Source organism: Stegostoma tigrinum, chromosome 6, assembly GCF_030684315.1.
Source record: "Stegostoma tigrinum isolate sSteTig4 chromosome 6, sSteTig4.hap1, whole genome shotgun sequence".
Taxonomy (NCBI): domain Eukaryota; kingdom Metazoa; phylum Chordata; class Chondrichthyes; order Orectolobiformes; family Stegostomatidae; genus Stegostoma; species Stegostoma tigrinum.
The window spans coordinates 60,603,704-60,627,224 of NC_081359.1; the positions used below are offsets into that span (position 1 = coordinate 60,603,704).

The 23,521-nt window shown below is 43.7% G+C and overlaps 1 protein-coding gene across 1 annotated transcript in view; it reads right to left on the reverse strand.

Moving 5' to 3' along the window:
• Positions 1 to 457: 457 nt before the first annotated feature.
• LOC125453253 (DNA-binding protein RFX8-like) overlaps positions 458 to 23,521 on the reverse strand; it is an 86,526-nt gene continuing 63,462 nt past the window's right edge. Inside the window, exons 9-13 of the mRNA XM_059646965.1 lie at positions 23,402 to 23,496; positions 19,810 to 19,927; positions 14,374 to 14,654; positions 1,660 to 1,814; positions 458 to 521 (exon numbers count right to left, since the gene is read on the reverse strand). Coding sequence (XP_059502948.1) covers positions 458 to 521; positions 1,660 to 1,814; positions 14,374 to 14,654; positions 19,810 to 19,927; positions 23,402 to 23,496 — 713 coding nt within the window. The remainder of the gene's footprint in view (positions 522 to 1,659; positions 1,815 to 14,373; positions 14,655 to 19,809; positions 19,928 to 23,401; positions 23,497 to 23,521) is intronic.

The window sequence follows — 23,521 nt, forward strand, 5'->3', positions numbered from 1 at the left end:
TGTTTGTTTGTTTACTGTGAGTGTGAGCAAACCTTGAAGAACACCTGTCAAGTTCATTCTTGTTTTTACCTAATTTGTAGAAATGCACATTTTCCTGAAGTTAGAATGATAGCTGGTTTTTATCCTAGCTTGGGCTACTGGGGTCAATTATTGTTCCCAGTACTACCCTGGAAATGATCAGCTAACTCAGCACAGATTAGTAAATTATACATGGGATTTTCTTATCGGTTTGCCTCAAACTAGGTTCCGTTCTATATTGTAGACAATTAGTCATGTTCGGCAGGGGCTGCAAAGAGAGACAGAGAGAGAGAGGTAGGTACACAAGCTTCTGACTTCATTGCCTGGGAGATGCTGACGAGAGGCTGGAGCGAAAGGTGGAGACGGGGGATGCTAGTCGCCAAAAGGAGATATTAGATATAAATAAATGCTGATATAAAGAAAGAAGCAGCTTGTGAACTTAGGATAACCCAGACCTAGGAACTGGCCTGAGCCGGTCATAACCACTTGGTGCCAACAAAGTTCTGCAAAAAAAATGTAAGAAAGACGAGGTAATGCAAAAGTCTTATTTGGATGAGGGGAAATGACGTAATGCGACCTAATTGTCCGGTCCATGGCCAGTAAGGTAAAGACATGCAATAATTGAATTAGCCTGAGCCGACAGGAAAAAGACAACACAACTTGAGAAAGGTAACAAAAAAGGATAAAGGTAGACCCTCGGGACATGCAGCCAGCGAAAACTCTGGAGATCAACTTTCGCAGAAGTGCACATCCATCGTAGGAACGTGGTGACCTCAGTATCAAGTGCGGCGTCTGGCCAACATCAGTCTTCGGCATCACTGCGGCTATTCGGCATGGATATTTGACTTTTATATTCTGTGATTATTCCGAAAGTGTTAGTAGCCGTTTGTGGGTGTACAAATAGGTTCTAGTTCTTTTTGTGATTATTCTGTAAGTGTTAGAGACCTTTGTGAGTGTACAAATAGGTCCTGGTTCTTTTGGGAGAACATATTGTCTAATGTATAAGCCATACATGTACCTTTTCATAATAAGTAAATAAAAGAGATTAGTAAGTTTTAGTAAAAGAGACTCCTCCTAACTGTACGAGCCGCTAACTGGAGCCGGTGTTTGCCGGGCTTCGTCATTTAAAAAAATAATTAAAAATAAGAAAGACCATTTAATGAATATTATGATTGTTTAATGTTTTCTTGAATTAACTTAGTATATAAGTGAAATTTGATTACATTTGGTGGTTACATCAGCTATTAAGAAACGAAACAAAAGCGAAAACTCCAGTTCACAATAGTATATTTTGGGACAGGGCTTTGGTAGATGGAAGGGTTGTTGCATCTCTGTAATGGACGATGGATTTTCCATTCACAGTTGTAGAAATTTAATATAATGAATCGTTTTGCAACACATTCCACGCCCCATCATATTTTTGATTCCCCAATCCTTGGCTCCATTTCTGTTCAATTTATCAAATTTTCATAAATTATGCTAACTAAAATCAACATTTTTTAAAAACAATCTTAAATCTCTAAAGTTGGTTAAATTTACACATTAGTAATGGGATAGTTCCATTCCCAGACATGCTTATCTACTAACAGTGCTATTTTGGTGCTTTGAAAATCTTTTCTGTACACTTCACGAATCACTCACGTTTGCACATCACCAGCTACATGTTGCTGCATCTTGGAAGTGTGGATTTCAAATGTCTGGCCATTCTTTAAGGTAACAACTGCTTTCTTCCCTAATGACAGATTCAGTTTGAGAGTACTCTTACTTGGCTCATCTTCAACCAACACCTGAATTAACTGAAATAAATAATTACAAGGTTTAACACAAATGAGAACAAAGAACAAAGAACAGAAAAAATTACAGCACAGCAACAGACCATTCGGCCCTCCAACCCTGTGCCGATTGAGATCCTGTGTCTAAACCTGTCATCTGTTTTCTAAGGGTCTGTATCCCTTTCTTCCCTGCCAATCCATGTACCTGTCCAGATACATCTTAAAAGACACCATTGTGTCTGTGTCTACCACCTCCACTGGCAATGCGTTCCAGGCACCCACCACTGTCTGCATAAAGAACCTTCCACGCATATCTCCCTTAAACTTTCCTCCTCTCACTTTGAACTCATGGCCCCTAGTAATTGAGTCCCCCACTCTGGGAAAAAGCTTTTTGCTATCCACCCTGTCTATACCCCTCATGATTTTGTAGACCTCAATCTAATCCCCCCTCAATCTCTGTCTTTCTAATGTAAGTAATCCTAATCTACTCAACCTTTCTTCATAGCTAGCGCCCTCCATACCAGAGAACATCCTGGTGAACCTCCTGTGCACCCTCTCCAATGTATCCAGATCCTTTTGGAAATGTGGTGACAAGAACTGTATGCAGTACTCTAAATGTGGCTGAACCAAAGTCTTATACAACTGTAACATTACCTGCCAACTCTTGTACTCAATACCCCACCCAATGAAGGAAAGCATGCCATATGCCTTCTTGACCACTCTATTGACCTGCGTTGCCACCTTCAGGGAACAATGGACCTGAAAACCCAGATCTCTCTGTACATCAATTTCCCCCAGGGCTTTTCCATTTACTGTATAGTTTGCTCTTGAATTAGATCTTCCAAAATGCATCACCTTGCATTTGCCCGGATTGAACTCCATCTGCCATTTATCTGCCCAACTCTCCAATCTATCTATATTCTGCTGTAATCTCTGACAGTCCCCTTCACTATCTGCTACTCCATCAATCTTTGTGTCATCTGGAAACTTGTTAATCAGACCACCTACACCTTCCTCCAAATCATTTATGTATATCACAAACAACAGTGGTCCCAGCTCAGATCCCTGGTCACAGGTCTCCAATTTGAAAAAACCCCTTCCACTACTACTATCTGTCTCCTGTTGCCTAGCCAGATTTTTTATCCATCTAGCTTGAACATGAGACTTCATGACACCATGAGACTTCACTTTCTCCATCAACCTGCCATGGGGAACCTTATCAAATGCCTTACTGAACTCCATGTATATGACATCTACAGCCTTTCCCTCATCAACCGACTTTGTCATGTCCTCACAGAATTCTATTAAGTTGGTAAGACATGACCTTCCCTGTACAAAACCATGTTGTCTATCACTGATAAGCCCATTTTCTTCCAAATGGGAATAGATCCTATCCCTCAGTATCTTCTCCAGCAGCTTCCCTACCACTGATGTCAGGCTCACCGGTCGATAATTACCTGGATTATCCCTGCTACCCTTCTTAAACAAGGGGACAACATTATCTATTCTTCAGTACTCAGGGACCTCACCTGTGTTTAAGGATGCTGCAAACATATCTGTTAAGGTCCCGGCTATTTCCTCTCGCGCTTCCCTCAGTAACCTGAGATAGATCCCAGACCTGGGGACTTGTCCACCTTAATGTCTTTTTGGATACCCAACACTTCCTGCCTCCTTATGCTGACTTGACCTAGAGTAATCTAGAGTAATCTAGTTTCTTAAACATTATGAAGATACTTATTATCAGTGACAAAAGCATCAAAGAATATTCCTCAGGAATATTGTGAGACTAGAAAGACAAGGAGGGTTAAGACAGCAGAGGACTTTAAAAGCCAGTATAAGAATTTTGAATGTGTAGCACTAGTGGTCAGGGGCCCATGTAGTTCAGGAAGCACTGTTAGATAGATAAGTGGGACTTAGTGCAGAATAGAACATGCAAAGTTTTATAGACAGTAGGAAAGGGAAGCCCATTCAGACACCACTGAAGTAGTTGACACTTTAGGTGACAAAGGCATAGATGGTTATTTCTTCAACAAATTTGGCATAGGGAGGAGCCAAGACAGGCAATATTATAGAAGTGTAAGTCGGCACCTTTGTGATAGACACAGGAATAAGGAACTCAGCTTAGGGTTAAAAAATGTTTGTGAATGGTATGCTTCAACCTTAGACAGTAGTTAGTGAAGAGATTGGAGCACATTGATGCAACATTCCATATTTTTAACCTGGTGAAAATCATCACTCCTCCAAGACTACAGGCAGAATTTTCTGGATTTAGTCGCTAAACACTAAGCAGGACTATTTTCCGTTTGGGGACCAGCTTTACTAATGGGCAGACCTAACTGTGGATTTTGAACTCATGCACAACATTAATAGACTACATTTGGTTGTTCAACCAATTAGCATGAGTGGCTAGGTTGATGCATTCAGAATATCAAAGGAAGGATTTCAAATTAAGGGTCCACCTTGCATTACAGGGTACCCCTGCATTTAAAATTATGAGGGGCTCAACTATACAAATGGAAAGGAGACCCGGGAAGGCTGTACTGCAAGTTTCTCACCTTTACCTGAACGATCTCCTGTGGGATTCAAAATGACCTTGAAGGTCAGCAGCAAGAGTGCGCTCTCTTCACCTTCCTAACAGCTTTGTGAGAATCCCTCCAGCCCAAAGATGCAGCTGTTCAAGAAGGGAAATTAGGGATGGGCAATAAATGCAGGCCTAGTATCAATGCCCATTTCTCATGAAAAAGACAGTGATCAAGAGTTTCTTGTGCCTCAGCAGGGCATGATAGGCAAAATAACATTGTTAGGTGCCAAGGTCTATGCACTGCTTTGCGCAGCATTGTCTGCACAGAGTCACTCAGGACAAGACTCTTTACAGCTCCAATCATTCCTGTTTCTCAAAGTAACTGCTCACATCCCCATCTGAGCAGTTAAAACTCATACACGCCCACAGCCATACCTCATAGATGAATTCTACAAATCAAATTCTCTCCGCCTACACAGGCCATTAGAACACTCTTTGCTTTCTCTCTTTTCAGAAGACAGTATACAATTGAGCAAAAGGCAAAGACCTGGAGTTGGGTGGTAGTGGTGTGGCTGGGAGGGGAGGGGGCTGGTAAAGGATGTAGTGGCCTCCTGACTGCTAAAACACAGACAGATTGCTAAAATGGCCAAACAGTAAGGAATGTTGGGTTACTTTGGCCAAGTAAAACTCTGAAATCACAAAACCTATACACCACATACAGTACAAACACAGCAGACAGGTGCTAATGATATTAGCATAACGTATAAGGCAACAGTTATTCAGGACAGGCACCCCAACAATTTATCCACCAAACAGAGGAGGACCCAGACAGAAAGGCACCATGTCGCGCTACACAAAGAAATTAACAGTAACGGTCCATCTAAATGATTGACTCTTGCTTCAAACAATTAAGTGTTTCTCCCTGATTAACCAGAGGTGTAGAAAGTTCCCAGGTTACCTCTCTTAGAACCACTCTCAGAATCTCGGGAACGTTTGAGGGCTACCGAGAAGACCAGCATGGCAAGAGGTAGAGACCATCCAGAGAGAGAGAGGGAGAAACCAGCTTTGCAGACCCAGAGGCAGAACCATAGAAAGAGCAACTGCATAAATTTACAAGAGACTCAGGAAGTATTGTAACATTAAGGGACCAAATAGGATTAGGGATGGTTTGTTTAGTATTATAGATTATTGTAATTTTGTCCCTAACGAAGTGGGATTCTTTTGTTCTGGTACTGGCTTTAGTACATATTGATTTGATCGCTTTGGTACTGTGGGACACCTGGGCAAATTCATTCATTACATTCTGGTCACCGTTGTCTGTAACTTGTTTAAAGAGGAGCCAGTCAACAGGGGCTTGGCTTGATTGTGTCAAGCGCCTTCTAACCATTGTTGATGTGTGCCAACCGGCTCTGCTGGGAGGATGGTCGTGTTTCAGGAGGTTACAGGTGTCAGTAGCAACTTGTGTGAGAGCCTGAGCTTCCTGAGGCACTGCAGTTTAAACAAGTCGAGGGACTCATCCTCTACCTGCACAACTGGTGTTATGTCTCCCACCTCCTTCTATCTAAATCGTGGTAACACCATTTCTTCACCGTGGGGGTGGGGGTGTGTATTTGAAGAATGTAGCTGGTGCTGCTGCTGCCTGTTGACTCCCCAAAGCCAGTCCATCAACTATAAGGTGCAAGCCGGGAATACGATGAAATACTCCCTACTTGCTTGAGAGAATGCAACACGGACAGCAATCAAGAAGTATACACCAGCCAGGATGAAGCAGTTTTCTTGATTGGCATCACTATCAATCAGCAGCAGTAGTATGTACCATCTACAAGATGCTGTGCAGAAATTCACCAGGGTTCCCTCAAAAGCACCTTTCAAAGCCCTGATAACTATCATCTAGAAGGACATGGGCAGCGGATACACTGGAAAACCAACACCTGCAAATTCTACCCTAAGACAGCCACTCTCCTGATTTGGAAATATATCACCATTCCTTCAATGTTGCTGGGTCAAAATCCTCGAATTCCTTCCTTAATGGCATTGTAGGTTCATCTGTTCTATGAAGGAAATTCTTAAAATGGAGAGGGTTTGGAAAAGACTTACTAGGATGTTGCCGGGAATGAAGGGTTAGAGTTACAAAAATAGGCTGGAAACTTTTTATACTGGAGCATAGGATGCTGAGGGATAATCTTAGATTCATTCATAAAATCATGAGGGGCATTGATAAGGTAAATAGCAAAAGTCTTTTCCCTAGGGTGGGGGATTTCATGATTGGGAGCATATTTTTAAGTTGAGAGGAGAAAGATTTAAAAAGGACATGAGGAACATGGACAGTGTGGACGAGTTGGACCAAAGGGTCTGCTTCCACATGATGTGACTGTGTGACTGCAGTGGTTCAGAAGGCAGCTCACCACCACTTTCTCAAGAGCAATTAAGGATGGGCTATAGATGCAGGCCTAGCCAGCAATGCCCATATCCTATGAATAGATTTGAAAAAAGCTGCTAGTGCTGATGAGTTGTAAATTCTGTTCTTGCCACTTATTAGAGGCACCAGTTGGACCTACGTATGCTCCCCCTTTGTACAGTAAACATTTGCATTTGGGAATTGCAACTGAAGGTATGTGACATGCTACAGAATACTTTCAAACAAGTTGGAAACCACATGTTAAGAAATGATACCACTTTCAGAGGGATAAGTATTGTGAACAACATTCTCAATGATTATGGCTCTTTGGTGTAACTAATCAAAGCCTTCCCAGCTTGGCAGATTGACTGTAGGAGATTCCTGCTAGGCAAAATACAAGGGTATAAAAATATGAATTGAGTTTCAAGTTCAATTTAGTTCTAAAACTTTAAATTTTGTGTGAAATATTGTGGTATTGTCAAAATATTGAATTTTGCAAATTTGCTTAATTATAGCTGGAACAACAGTTTTCGATTCCATTCTAATGTAACCCCATAACAATTCTGCAAACACAGAGCTCGGGTTGAAATCTGAGAGGGGAGTTGATAACATGCTGATTAATTTAATTATTTAAAATGTGGGTAGTAAACAACTGATGGACCTTATTTAGTGAGTGTTGAGAATGAACAGTGCTAGTCATTTGATTGACTTGACCATAGGTAAACTTTCCCATAGCAAGCTACTTTTACTTAAACAAGAAGAAAGTTACTGGAAAAGCATTTCAGGTCCGGTGACCCTTCCTCAGAACAGTTCTGAGGAAGGGTCACAGGATCGGAAACATTAACTCTGTTTTCTCCTCCTGCCAGACCCCTACTGAGCTTTTCCAGCAACTTTGTTTTTGTTCCTGATTTACAGCAATCGCAGTTATTTTGGTTTTTACTTTTACTTAAACATCTAAACTGTGTGATACCCTCTTTAAACTATCTGGGTAAAACAAGCAACTGTGTATCTCCTTAAGCAATCAAAGCCTGAACCGGGAAGTGTAAATTAGAATATTTAATCCAGCATCAAATTAGGTGCACAGAGTGAAATAAAGACTGAGAAACATTGGATTAAAATAGAGAAAGAGATGAAAGAGACACAAATGAAAAGTTGAAAATAAATTGTTGAACTCTTTTCGGTTTAAAAGCAGGTGGGTAAGTAAATTGTCAAGAGTACATTAGGAATCTTAAAGGATTAACTGAATAGATAAAAAATTTGGGGGATGGAGTACAATACGGGAAAGTGCGAACTCATTCACTTTGGTGTGAAGAAAACAAAAACCGCGCATTATTTAAATTGTGATTGCAAAACTCAGTATGATACAGATGTACTGGTATGTGAATTATAAAATGTTAGTCTGCAGGTACAACAACTGATTAGGAAGGCAAATTGAAAGTTTGCATTCATTGAATCGGGTATAAAATTAGGGAGGTGGTGCTACAGCTATATAGGGCCCAAGGGAAATCACGACTGGAATACTGTGTAAAATACAAACCAATAGAACTACGGATGCTGTAAATCAGAAACAAAAACAGAAATTGCCTGAAAAGCTCAACAGGTCTGGAAGCACCTGCGAAGGGAAATCAAAGTTAATGTTCTGGGTCTGGTGACCCTTGCTCAGAACTGGTGGAAGCCAGGAAAATGTCAATTTTCATGCAGAAGATAGGCGGGAGTGGATAATTAGCAAAGTAGGTGGGGATAGAGCTCACAGAGAAAGAACAACAGTTGGAGAGACAAATGGAGAGACAAAGGAGTGGATAATGGTCTGGGTAGGTCAATGAATAGCTATTAGTGTCTAACAATGGGTTGTGTATGTGTGTGGTGTGTGTTATGTGTGTGTGCATGTAGTGTGTGTCTGTTTGTGTTGCTACAACATAAAATTGTTCAACTCTAAAGTTATTGAATTCAGTCCAGAAGGTCGCAGGGACCCCAAGCAGAAAATGAGGTGTTGTTCTTCCAGCTTGCACTGACCTTCACTGGAGCACTACAGCAAGCCTGAGACAGAGATGTGGGATAGGGAACAGGGTGGTGAGTTGAAGGGGCAAGGAACTTGAGGTTCAGGGTCATTTTTTCAGGCAGAGTGTAGGTGTTTTGCGAAGCTATTACCCAGTCTATGCTTTGCTTCCCCAGTGTAAAGGAGACCAGATTGTGAGCAGTGAATGCAGTGGACTATATTGTGTGAAGTGCAGGTGAAGCGCTGATTCACCTGGAAGGTACATTTGGGCTGTTGGATACCGAGAAGGAAGGAGTTAAATGGGCAAGTGTTATACCTTCAGCGATTGTAGGGTAAGGTGCCGTGGGGCTGTGGGGAAGTGTTGGGAGTGAAGGAAGAATAGACTAGGGTATCCTGGGGGGAACAGTACCTGGTGAAAGCTGACAAGGGTGGGGGTTGGAGGGGGCGTGAGAGGAATATGTGGTGGAATCCTGCTGGAGGTGATGGAAATGGTGGCTAATGATCCTTTGAATATGGATACTAGTGGGATGGTAGGTAAGGACACGGGGAACCACCAGTTTCCACATCCAGAAAACTTTTTTGGCAGATGCAGGCTCAGGTACATGAGTTGGGTGGATTCTGTGAAGCCTGTGGGGTCATGGGAAAGGCTGACGGGGGGGATCTGGATGTCTGGGGCTACAGTGACATATAGATGGGGAGGCTGGAATTGATTGGCTGATGAGCGCTCTCTGGTACCTTCCATGGAGCTAGAAATCAAAACTATGCAACGAGATAGAAAGTAGCTCCATCACCCAGAGTGAGTGAGGTAACAGTCTGAAACCTGTGCGGACAAGAGGTTAGGCTTCATGTGGGACTGTTACATATGGGGCTGGGAAGAGAACTAGACAAGCAGATGTACTGCAAAACCATTCAGGAAAACGTGAGACCTTATGCACATGCAATGTCATCTGTGCTACCAATGTGCCCTCAAATGTTTCTCTCCCACAATGTTTCAGTATTGTCTCACATTCCGCGGTTGGAATGGAGGAAGCCTGCTCAGAAATGGAGTGCGTCGGCCTTGGAGGTTCGGCCAGATGACACGGAGGTTCCTTGGCTTGAACTTCCAAGGATCAGAGGGGGCAGGTAGGGTGGAGGTGAAGGGATTGACCACATCTGGAGTGCCATGAAAGGAGAATTCTGAGGGGCCTGAGTGGGCTTCCTCCTCCTGGCACCTCCCTGTCTCTTTGTGAGGAAGGGTACCTGGAATGTGATCAAAATTCTCTGTCATCATGCCATTGGTCACGAGGACCTGTGCCGGGCTGATGGAGTACAAGGCTGTACTCATTGTAAGGATGCCGGACTTGGCTCTCCATGGCAGCTGCCAACCTATTCATGGAAGCAGATGGCTGCCTGAGGCACTTGTGTCAGCATAGCATAGCTGCAGCCTCTGCGCTATGAGGGCCATTGCATTCCCCTTACCTGTCTGCTGTTCCTATTTCTCCCAGTGCATGCAGTCAAAGCCCCAGATTGCTGCCACAAAACTGTCCTCTCCAGCCTGGGGCTGAGTAGGTGCTTGGTCTCCTGCAGCCCTCCAAGTGCCAGCAGTCTCAGAGATAATGGGAACTGCAGATGCTGGAGAATTCCAAGATAATAAAATGTGAGGCTGGATGAACACAGCAGGCCAAGCAGCATCTCAGGAGCACAAAAGCTGACGTTTCGGGCCCAGACCCTTCATCAGAGAGGGGGATGGGGAGAGGGAACTGGAATAAATAGGGAGAGAGGGGGAGGCGGACCGAAGATGGAGAGTAAAGAAGATAGGTGGAGAGAGTATAGGTGGGGAGGTAGGGAGGGGATAGGTCAGTCCAGGGAAGATGGACAGGTCAAGGAGGTGGAATGAGGTTAGTAGGTAGCTGGGGGTGCGGCTTGGGGTGGGAGGAAGGGATGGGTGAGAGGAAGAGCCGGTTAGGGAGGCAGAGACAGGTTGGACTGGTTTTGGGATGCAGTGGGTGGGGGGGAAGAGCTGGGCTGGTTGTGTGGTGCAGTGGGGGGAGGGGACGAACTGGGCTGGTTTAGGGATGCAGTTGGGGAAGGGGAGATTTTGAAACTGGTGAAGTCCACATTGATACCATATGGCTGCAGGGTTCCCAGGCGGAATATGAGTTGCTGTTCCTGCAACCTTCGGGTGGCATCATTGTGGCAGTGCAGGAGGCCCATGATGGACATGTCATCTAGAGAATGGGAGGGGGAGTGGAAATGGTTTGTGACTGGGAGGTGCAGTCGTTTGTTGCAAACTGAGCGGAGGTGTTCTGCAAAGCGGTCCCAAAGCCTCCACTTGGTTTCCCCAATGTAGAGGAAGCCACACCGGGTACAGTGGATGCAGTATACCACATTGGCAGATGTGCAGGTGAACCTCTGCTTAATGTGGAATGTCATCTTGGGGCTTGGGATAGGGGTGAGGGAGGAGGTGTGGGGACAAGTGTAGCATTTCCTGCGGTTGCAGGGGAAGGTGCTGGGTGTGGTGGGGTTGGAGGGCAGTGTGGAGCGAACAAGGGAGTCACGGAGAGAGTGGTCTCTCCGGAAAGCAGACAGGGGAGGGGATGGAAAAATGTCTTGGGTGGTGGGGTCGGATTGTAAATGGCGGAAGTGTTGGAGGATGATGCGTTGTATCCGGAGGTTGGTAGGGTGGTGTGTGAGAACGAGGGGAATCCTCTTAGGGCGGTTGAGGCGGGGGCGGGGTGTGAGGGATGTGTTGCAGGAAATACGGGAGATGCGGTCAAGGGCGTTCTCGATCACTGTGGGGGGAACGTTGCGGTCCTTGAAGAACTTGGACATCTGGGATGTGCGGGAGTGGAATGTCTTATCGTGGGAGCAGATGCGGCGGAGGCGGAGGAATTGGGAATAGGGGATGGAATTTTTGCAGGAGGGTGGGTGGGAGGAGGTGTATTCTAGGTAGCTGTGGGAGTCGGTGGGCTTGAAATGGACATCAGTTACAAGCTGGTTGCCTGAGATGGAGACTGACAGGTCCAGGAAGGTGAGGGATGTGCTGGAGATGGCCCAGGTGAACTGAAGGTTGGGGTGGAAGGTGTTGGTGAAGTGGATGAACTGTTCGAGCTCCCCTGGGGAGCAAGAGGCGGCGCCGATACAGTCATCAATGTACCGGAGGAAGAGGTGGGGTTTGGGGCCTGTGTAGGTGCGGAAGAGGGACTGTTCCACGTAACCTACAAAGAGGCAGGCATAGCTGGGGCCCATGCGGGTGCTCATGGCCACCCGCTTAGTCTGTTGGGTTTCTTTCTTGGCCAGCTGTGGAACTGTCACAGCAAGATGTTCACTAGATCGTATTTACAAGCATTTTAAACCTGACTTTCCGACTGAAATATCAGTGCCTGAACTGTAGAGGCAATGAGAGGAGGGGAATTGGAGCAAAGGATGCTTCATCTAGGCCCTTCCTCAGAGGTCAAGAGGGTGTGTTCAGGAAGAGCAATCCATTTCTTCACAGGAATCAGGGCTATCCCAGTTGTGTGGCAATAATAGCATTGACAGTAGGGTTAGGGTGGCTACTGTAGTAGAATGTATTCAGTTAGCAGAAAAGGAATGTCTTGGTGTCCCAACCTTCTCCGGTGATGATCAGGATCCTCCCTTCATAGTGGGTGATAGCTGCTCTCCACATGTCCTGGTCTTTGAGCACATATCTGTGCCACCACCAAGGCTGCCTACTTCCACATGCATAAAATCACTCGGCTTTGCTCCTGTCTCAAAGCCTCTTTTGCTGTAACCCTCATGCATGCTCCTTTGATGTCTGTAGACTTGACTGTATTAACGTACCCCAGGGCAGCCTCCCACATTTCAGCGTCTGTCGAAATGAGGCCATTCAAAAGTCTGCTGCTTGTGTCTTTGCTCAGAAAGTCTCACTACTTGTTGACTAAAGTTAAAAGCAATGCCTTGATTTTAAAATTCTCATCCGTGTTTTCAAATCCTCCAGTCTCATAACCACCTGAGATATGCATTATCATCTTATTCAGGCCTTTTGAGCAATTTCTAACTTGACTTACTTTTGGTCCCTAAGCCATAAGCTGCATGATTACAAGGTCTGGAATTGCTTCCCTAAACCATTCCTCTTCTCTGCTCCTTTTTTCCTTTAAGACAGCCCCTAAAGACTATCTCCTTGACAATGGCCATTTGACTTAACATCACATTATACGACTGAGTAACAAATTTTGCTTTTATAAGCAATAAAAACTGAAACTGATGGAAAAGCTCAGCAGGTCTGGTAGCATTTGTGGAGAGAAACCAGAGTTCATGTTTCAGGTCCAGCAACCATTCCTCAGAACTGATGGCAGCTAGGAATAAGTTGGTTATTATACAGAAGATAGGGTGGGGAGGGAGGATAGGGAATAAATGATAGGTGGAGGTCGAACCCAAAGAGAGAGAACAGTTGGATAGGCAAAGTAGTGGAAAGCAATCACCCAGGAAAATGAATAGCTACTAATAGGGATCATTTGTGGTTAATAATGGGATGTGTGTAATAGCATATCATGTGATAACAAGGACTGGTGTGTGGGGGTTGGAGTAAGGACATGGGAAAAGGTGCCTCAAGGCCTAAAATTGTTGAACTCGAGATTGTGTCCAGAAGGCTGCAGAGTTACCCAGTGGAAAATGAAGTGTTATTCTTCTGGCTTGCGCAGAGCTTCGCTGGAGAACAGCAGCAAGCCTGAGAAACAGATGTTGGCCAGGGAACATGGTGGTCTGTTGAAGTGGCAGGCAACTGAAAGCTCAGGGTACTTTTACAGGCTTAACCCAGAAGGTATGTTTGGGCCTTTGGATTTTGAGGAGGGAGGAAGTAAACAGGTGGGTGTTAAACTTCCTGTTGTTGCATGGGAAAGCACCATGGGGGTGTTGGGGTGAATTGTTGGGAGTGAAGTAGGAGTGGAACTGAGCTTCCAGAGTGAATGGTCCTAATGGAAGGTTGACAAGGGATGGGAGGGGAATATGCGTCTGGTGGTGGCATCCTCCTGGAGGCTGTGGAGATAGTAGCTAATGATCCTTTGGATGTGGATGCTCGTGGGATGGTAGTGAAGTTAAGGGGAACCCTATCGCTGTTGTGTGAGGGAAGGGAGGGGCTGTGGGCTGAAGTGCTGTAGATGGTTTGGACCTAGGTGAGGGCTGTCAACTACAGTGGTGGGAAATCAGTGAGGAAGAAGCTGGACATTTTGGAGACCCCCTTGTCAAAGTTGGCATTACCAAAACAGATGCAATGGAGATACAGGAACTGAATGAAGTCTTTACAGGAAGCAAGGTATGAGGATGTATGTTGAAGGTAACTACAGAAGTCAGTGGGTTTGTTTTTATAAGGCTCCTGTGAAGTTCCTTGGACTGTTAAGGAGCTAGATAAATACGTATTGTTTTTCTGATTTCTGAAAGGGTACTTCAATTTAGAGTTCTGCAGCAAGTTTAGTCTGTATCATTGACATAATTCCAGGAAATCTTGCTACTCAATAAAGAGGCAGGTAGTGAAATAATGTTTCTACAAGTGGATAGATGAAAGAGGCAGCAACTTTCAGATTTTCAGGTTTAACTGTACTCTGAGCTTGTTGGAAGCTGCTGGCTGATTAGTCCACAAAAATATTGCTATTAGCCTCAATTACTTTCACAGCAAAATTCAATTATTAATCAGACAACAGGATGAGCTTACCTTGTTGCCAGTCAATGTATCAACTTTAAAGCCCAAAGGTTTGATGGTGATATTTTGCAGATTAAGATCTTTGTCACCTGTTTGTTCAGACTTTACATTAAGAGGTTCTGATGGGACGGAATACTTTTTGAGAATGGTTTCTAAGTCTGGTTCCTGAATTGTATCATGTGGAAGTTGATCCATGCTTTCTGATACTGATTTTTCCATTTCCTCTTCCATGTAAGACTGAAGTACATGAGTTAAGTACTCAGAAATGAGAAGATTCACCAAGTGCCAAGATCCTATTGTACATCAAATGAAAGGCTAGTCATTGGTAGTACAGAGCTTAAGTGCTGTTGAAAAAAGGCAGTTTGTCAAAGTTTATTATCTTACACTCATCAGGACAATTCACAAGATTACCAATATGGAAAACCAACATTGTCGCAGAGGGTTGTGTAGGTATGGAATGAGCTGCCAGAGGAAGTGGTGGAGACTGGTACAATTACAACAGTTAAAAGGTATCTGGATGGCCATATGAAAAGGAAGTGCTTAGAGAGACAAGGGCCAAATGCTGGCAAATGGGACTCGATTTAAATAGGATATCTGGTCAGTATGGGCAAATTGGACCAACGGGTCTGTTTCCATGCTGTATATCTCTGAGACTCAATGACTCTAAATGTTGCAAGAAGTAACTTACTCAGCCAGCCTGCATTCGCAACTCAACTGTCTGACCTTAGATATAATTTTGCAATTCGATAACAGATGATAGATAATTCTGAGTTTAAAAAGAATTATGTTGACTACCAATTTAAGGCTGTCACTTGGATTCACAGCGCAGTGTTGTTGCATGAAATAGACGCTACATATATTAGGACACATTCCCATTTCCATTGCGGACAGAAACTGCAGGTAAGCACACCAAATCTGTTGCATCTCAAAAAAAGAGGTGGCAGCTATTTGCCAACTCATTTTCAAACAATGTCCTGAGCCATCAAGATGTGGAGGTTTCAGTGTTGGACCGGTGTGGACGAAGCCACAAGTCACGCTTCACCTGATGAAGGAGCGGCACTCTGAAAGCTTGTGAATTCAAATAAACCTGTTGGCCTATAAGCTGGTGTAATGTGACTTCTGATTCTGTCCAAACAAAGTTAACCTGCCTAGTTTAAAAATCTAAACAAATCCTGGCAATCATTATTCAATGTTACGTGCTGCAAGGCAATACCTCTTCTGATCAGAGTCCATTTGCTGATCAATCAGCAATCTCATCTCAAAAATTTAAATGTTAGTTTTCCATTTTATTGATATTCTTGCAAAGGATCCTTATGAGTGCAAGTGAAATGCTTTGACAAAATAGGCCTTTTTCAACAATATGCAATTAAAGACCTTGTAAAGTATCACAATCTTTGTAAATTTCTCAAATGTCATCATACTATTAGCTATAAATCAATCTTTTCTGTTTAAACAGGATTGATCAAACTTTTTCTGACAACACTTGTGAAAATATTCAAAATTCAAAGCAAAAGCTGGATTTGTTTCCAGGACACTTTAGAACTTTATATTTAATTTAAAAATGCATTTATTTATTATTTGGCTTTGTTAATGTGCAGCCAAAAGATAAGTTACATATGATCATATACTCTTTCCTGTTAAGAATACCATACCATTTTATAAATCTTCATATCTGGATTAGTAATTTTCTTTACTTGTCTTAACTGGCACCACAATTTAAGACTTAACAATTAATGGGACAAATGTTTTCATTTCAAGGACCTTTTCCAACAACTTATGTTAAATATTTATATACACGAGCTGAGAGATCATGATATATCTCATTTTTACACAGCATTTGTTAAAGAAAGTTCAGTGTTCACACAAAATTGTTTCGTCCACAAAAAATTTGTTCTTAGAAGTCAAATGATGCAATTCAAAAAGCATGAAACTGAAAATTCGAAACAAAAATGGGAAATTCTGGAAATATTCAACATATTATGGATGCATTTGTGGACAGAAGCAGTTAATGCTTTAGGCCTGTGACCTTTCATCGGAACTCAGAGATGGGTGCAATAGATTTTGAGCAAAGAGTGGGTGGAACATGGGCAAAAGGAAGGACTGTGATTGAGTGAAAGGTGGGAGAGAGTGAATGACAGAAGAGTTGGTCTTTCAGAGCCAAAGGGAACAGTGTTGGGATAAGAAAATAAACAATGGCTGCATCTAGGATAGGTGTCCTGCTGGCTGAAAGGCAAAAAAAAATTAAAATAAGTAAAGACAAGGAAGCAAAGACTGGACCTGTTGAGCATCAAGTATTTTCTGTCTTAATTAAATGTATTAATTTGTGTTCTTCGCTGACAAGATTGGAATGGGTATAATACCAGCCTGAGATACATTTGCAAATATTATACATGCACTATGTCTTATTTGGCATTTCCACTCTCAAACTGGCAAAATAACATATAGCAAAATCACACTGAATTTTTAAAACTATTTTTAACCATCATAAACTTACTAATGTACCAGGCTAATAAAATGTGAGGCTGGATGAACACAGCTAGCCCAGCAGCATCTCAGGAGCACAAAAGCTGACGGTTCGGGCCTAGACCCTTCATCAGAGAGGGGGATGGGGTGAGGGTTCTGGAATAAATAGGGAGAGAGGGGGAGGCGGACCGAAGATGGAGAGAAAAGAAGATAGGTGGAGAGGAGAGTATAGGTGGGGAGGTAGGGAGGGGATAGGTCAGTCCAGGGAGGACGGACAGGTCAAGGAGGTGGGATCAGGTTAGTAATTAGGAGATGGAGGTGCGGCTTGGGGTGAGAGGAAGGGATGGGTGAGAGGAAGAACAGGTTAGGGAGGCAGAGACAGGCTGGGCTGGTTTTTGGGATGCAGTGGGTGGAGGGGAAGAGCTGGGCTGGTTGTGTGGTGCATTGGGGGGAGGGGATGAACTGGGCTGGTTTTGGGTTGTGTTGGGGGAAGGGGAGATTTTGAAGCTGGTGAAGTCCACATTGATGCCATTGGGCTGCAGGGTTCCCAAGTGGAATATGAGTTGCTGTTCCTGCAACATTCGGGTGGCATCATTGTGGCACTGCAGGAGGCCCATGATGGACATGTCATCTAAAGAATGGGAAGGGGAGTTGAAATGGTTTGCGAATGGGAGGTGCAGTTGTTTATTGCGAACCGAGCGGAGGTGTTCTGCAAAGCAGTCCCCAAGCCTCCGCTTGGTTTCCCCAATGCAGAGGAAGCCACACCGGGTACAATGGATACAGTATACCACATTGGCAGATGTGCAGGTGAACCTCTGCTTAATATGGAAAGTCATCTTGGGGCCTGGAATAGGGGTGAGGGAGGAGGTGTGGGGGCAAGTGTAGCATCTCCTGCGGTTGCAGGGGAAGGTGCCGGGTGTGGTGGGATTGGAGGGCATTGTGGAGCGAACAAGGGAGTCACGGAGAGAGTGGTCTCTCCAGAAAGCAGACAAGGGTGGGGATGAAAAAATGTCTTGGGTGGTGGGGTCGGATTGTAGATGGCCGAAGTGTCGGAGGATGATGCGTTGTATCCGGAGGTTGGTGGGGTGGTGTGTGAGAACGAGGGGGATCCTCTTTGGGTGGTTGTGGCGGGGGCGGGGTGTGAGGGATGTGTTGCAGGAAATGCGGGAGACGCGGTCAAGGGCGTTCTTGACCACTGTGGGGGGAAAGTTGCAGTCCTTAAAGAACTTCAAGACATTTTTCCATGCCCACCCTTGTCTGCTTTCTGAGAGACCACTCTCTCCGTGACTCCCTTGTTCGTTCCACACTGCCCTCCAACCCCACCACACCCGGCACCTTCCCCTGCAACCACAGGAGATGCTACACTTGCCCCCACACCTCCTCCCTCACCCCTATCCCAGGCCCCAAGATGACTTTCCATATTAAGCAGAGGTTCACCTGCACATCTGCCAATGTGGTATACTGTATCCATTGTACCCGGTGTTGCTTCCTCTACATTGGGGAAACCAAGCGGAGGCTTGTGGACCGCTTTGCAGAACACCTCCGCTTGGTTCGCAACAAACAACTGCACTTCCCAGTCGCGAACCATTTCAACTCCCTCTCCCATTCTTTAGATGGCATGTCCATCATGGGCCTCCTGCAGTGCCACGATGATGCCACCCGAAGGTTGCAGGAACAGCAACTCATATTCCACTTGGGAACCCTACAGCCCAATGGTATCAATGTGGGCTTCACCAGCTTCAAAATCTCCCCTTCCCCCACTGCATCTCAAAACCAGCCCAGTTCATCCCCTCCCCCCAATGCACCACACAACCAGCCCAGCTTTTCCCCTCCACCCACTGCATCCCAAAAACCAGTCCAGCCTGTCTCTGCCTCCCTAACCTGTTCTTCCTCTCACCCATCCCTTCCTCCCACCCCAAGCCGCACCGCCATCTCTTACCTACTAACCTGATCCCACCTCCTTGACCTGTCCGTCCTCCCTGGACTGACCTATCCCCTCCCTACCTCCCCACCTATACTCTCCTCTCCACCTATCTTCTTTTCTCTCCATCTTCGGTCCACCTCCCCCTCTCTCCCTATTTATTCCAGTTCCCTCACCCCATCCCCCTCTCTGATGAAGGGTCTAGGCCCGAAACGTCAGCTTTTGTGCTCCTGAGATGCTGCTGGGCCTGCTGTGTTCATCCAGCCTCACATTTTATTATCTTGGATTCACCAGCATCTGCAGTTCCCATTATCTCTAATGTACTAGGCTAATCAACAAAGAGACAAAGCAGACTGTAGGAGTATTATGCACTCTATCTGCAATCTAACGTGATATTGAGTAATACACGATGTAATCACAGAAGCACGAGGCGATGTTTCCCTGTCGGTACTCACACCCAGTTTATGTCATTTTAAGATGGATAATAACCATGAAAAGGACTGATTTTTACCACTTGCCTAGAAAGCTTTCCAGCAGGGCCACAGCTTACTCCACTTCATCGGCCGTGGAATCCAGGACAACATTGCCAGACGTACATAGTTAAGAAACATGAGATTGGGGGAAGTTGGAACCAGGCAGGCAGATCATTGCGAACAAGTGGAATGGGGGTGTAGTGTTGTTGTTGCTGCATCATTACAGGGTAGGGGGTGACAGCCATTGTAGCTGGGTGCCTCTCCAAGAGCCTGAGAGTATGCATCACGACCAGCCTCACCGGCAACCCACAGGGAGACTGCCAGGGTAAACGAAGCTATCTTCCCATGAGGTGTCTGGCTCTCCCAACATGGCCAAAATGTTTGCGGGGATACTATTTAAGTCAACGGCTGCCCTCTGAGAGTCCAATACTTTCTCATTTCATATTGCCAGGTCTGCCCACTCTGCAGCAATGGGATTGAAAAGAATCAGCCCAAAATAATAGATTTATGCTCTTTTAAATCAAATCTCTAGTCTCAATACTTAAGAAAACATGAATTTGTTGCAATTACTTATTAAGATTCAAGTCTTACCAAATGATTCTGCATTTGACAGTGTTAAAGCACGACTTATTGCAGACAGGAAGTAGTTCCATCTCAGCTGGAAATTTGCTGCTAGTTGTGTGAACTCTTCTCCTCTGAAGTTACTGGGCTGAAAAACCAAATGTTTGTGTCTTTATACTGCAAGTTTTTGGTGAAGGCATAGTCTTTATCTTAAAATAAAATGTGATGATGGCATTGATGATTTGAATGGAGGCAGCAATTCCACATGTACTGCACCTTCTGCGCATTAGAAATAACATGGAAGGTCCACCAGTGTGTCTTGCTTTACAAGATTTTCTTATAGCAATGTGTGAATGTTTTCCAAACATTTTAAAAGTGCTCTTCAACTTTAAACTTTTCCCAATCTTTAAGACTGAAAGCAATTTTGTCTGAAAGATTTTTGGCTGGGATTTTGCATGTTAAAAAAAACACCTACCAAGAGAGGGGGCAGGAGCGGGGTCAGGAAATCACAGGAGATGGCATATGGACAGATCTCCCCATTCTCATCATTGTTTAGAGAAATGCATTTGTGTGTCATATACTTGGACTTGTAATAGTCATGTGACTTCTGATGTTGTTACTTTAATTTTATGCAGTAGTCATTAAACTTATCACATGAAACATGGTACCAGGGATGTGCAGCTGAATTTTCAGAACTGCAAGACACCATGTTACTGCAAGAAATAGCAAGAAAAAAATTCAAACAGCAGTCTGTAACTTTGCACAACTAGATGAGTCAGAATGATTGTGAGTTTTTCAGTCTCTTGTGCTTTGGATATAGAACATAATATGGAACAGAATTGAAATTTCATCTAGTTTCTATGGCAAAATTATGAGGTAACTACAGAATTAAACAAAACCCTGAATGAATAATAGTAGCAACCCTGTTATCAGTGCTGGGGAAAGGGTTCTACAGGCTGTATAAGCAAGTTAGATTAGATTAGATTAGATTCCCCACAGTGTGGAAACAGGCCCTTCGGCCCAACAAGTCTCCACCGCCCCTTGGAGCATCCCACCCAGACCTATCCCCCTATAACCCAGACACCCCTGAACACTATAGGCAATTTAGCATAGCCAATCCACCTAGCCTGTGGGAGGAAATCGGAGGAAATTGGAGGAAACCCATGCAGACACAGGGAGAATGTGCAAACTCCACACAGACAGTTACCCGAGGCTGAAATCGAACCCGGGTGCTGTGAGGCTGCAGTGCTAACCACTAAGCCACCGTGCCACCCCAAAGAGGGTAGATTGTACCAAAGAGCAGGAAAGACAAACTGGAGAAATTTTGAAAGTCTCAAAGACACATTTTTGTTTCCCTATTAATGTTACTAATGCATGCTATGTGTTGAACATCTGACCTCTGGGGAAATGGAGAATAATGATCAGTGTGAGACAGCACTGAGACATTTAGCTAAATCCAATGAGATTGGACAACAGAAAGAATATCTGATCTGAAATAGCATTGCCTTAGGTGTAAAAGATCCAACCGTGACAGCATATCTCCTAAGAGAGTAGAAACTTGTCCTCAAGAAAGGTATTAAAGTTCTGAGGCTGTCTATCAGCAGCTGGAAAGTATTAATGGAAGGATGCATGAAGCTTTGCATTATGATAAGAAACAATCCAGGACTAACTTGAACAACAAAATGGAAAAAGAAAAATATATTTGCATGAAGGCCAGCAGAATGGTCAAGGTCAGCATAAGTAGTAAATAGATGTAAATGTCGTGAAGAACACCATATCAAATAAAATAAAGTATGTGCAGCTTGTGAAAAGCAGCACTTTAACTGCAATTACTTTGCACACAAGTGTTTCGCTGGAAAGAAGCAAAGAAAGGCTATAAAATGGCTGCTGCAGTGATGTTAGGCAATTTTTCTGATGAATCGCTCTGCACCAAACAACAGCTTGACATTATCAGGTCTGAAGGTATTAAATGGTTTGTGTCCAATAGATTGATGACAACCGGAGGAGAGTACCAAGTCAATCTGAAGTGTCAGATAGACACCAGTATTCCATGCAACATTATGAACTTTGCAGACCTGTGCAAAGTGGCTCATGACAGTCACCAGAAAATTAAACCCTTGTAGGTGAACTTGAGGCTTTATGATTGAACTGTATCCAATCCAAGAGACCAAATGAAGCTGAAACCCCAATCCAAGAATTAAGATTGACAGTTCCAAACAATTGATGAAAATCCACTCATGTCAACTGAATCAAGTCTGGGGTTTAGACCGCTAACCCTAAAAAAGCGTTTTGTAGTGTGTACGGATATGGAAGTATGATGGAAGATGTCATCGCAAACCTTGATCAGAAACTAATGGGACTCCTAGAGAGTACTCATCAGATGATCCTGAAGTTGAACAAGAGAAGGAAGTTTCCCAAATTCAATTACATAGGTCATGCACTAAAATCAAGGGGACTTCACCCAGATCTGACAAGGTGAGGGCTAAGGTGTAGCAAACAGCAAATGTGAAAGCAACCCCACAACTTGTTAGATCTATAAACTAGCTAACAATGTTCTTGTCTAATTTGTTGTCTGAGTGTAAACCTCTACACAAGTTCACTGCTACACAATTGCACTGGTGTTACAGCAGAGAACTAGAAGCCGTTTTTGCTAGAATCAAACCACTGGTGACAACAACACCAATGCTGCAGTACTATGATGTCAATTATAAAGTCACCTTGCAGTGCTAGATAGTACTTGGACCAAATCTTATACAGCAAAGACAACCTGTTGTTAACATAAATTGGATGTCATAACACAGATTGAGAAATAATTTTCTTGTGAGCATTTTAATCAATACCTGTTTTGTTGAGCCAAAATTACAGTGGAGTTTGACCACAAACCACTCCATAGCATTGTTCTCAAATGGCTTCCATCTGCTCCAAAACCATTGGCACACAATGTTACTTCATTTACAGAGATATCTTTTGGAAGTGACTTACAAGCAAGAGAAGCAGATGTGAATTGCTGACATGCTGTCAAGGCCAGAATACCTTACGAAGAGAAGCTACTCAGAGTGTGACATTTTTCGGATTTCAACAGGAAGCAACAGCTTGACGTGCTTTAAAAGTCATCAACCCAGCAGAGACATTGAATCTGAAAGATGTGTCTTGCTCAAGTCAAGCTTAAAGGATCTAATGTTTTAACCATGAGACAGAAAGAGAGAGAGAGAGAGAGAGAGCCAGACAACTAATGTTTCAGCAGCCCAAACCTGCATCTGTAGCTCAACTGTCAGACTCAAATCAGATCAGAATGTCAAAATGTGGAGTTAAAATCTACCCTATTGTCTAAATGCACTGTTAGAGTCAGACTTTGTTTGTACTGTTTTTAAATTGACATAAAAAGTATAGATTTGAGAGGAAAGATCATAAGAAGATATGCAGCAATGAATATGTGGATAGCATAGGTATACAATTTAAAAATATTTATTAATAGCACTAGCCATAATTCATGATATATTTAGCTTTATGATCTATGGATGACTAAGTGCTCAGATTTAAGGTCCACAACAAATTTGAACCTTCAACATGCACTGTAACATAAGCAATGTAATTATAATATTCTTTTCAGCAAATATCTTACCTGAAACACAAAGAGATGCACAAGGGTTGACACACACTGAAAGTAAGCTCTAATATCTGCTGCAGTATCCAGCAAAGCTAACAAACTGTCAAAACCTGCAATAAGAAGAAATCATATTAG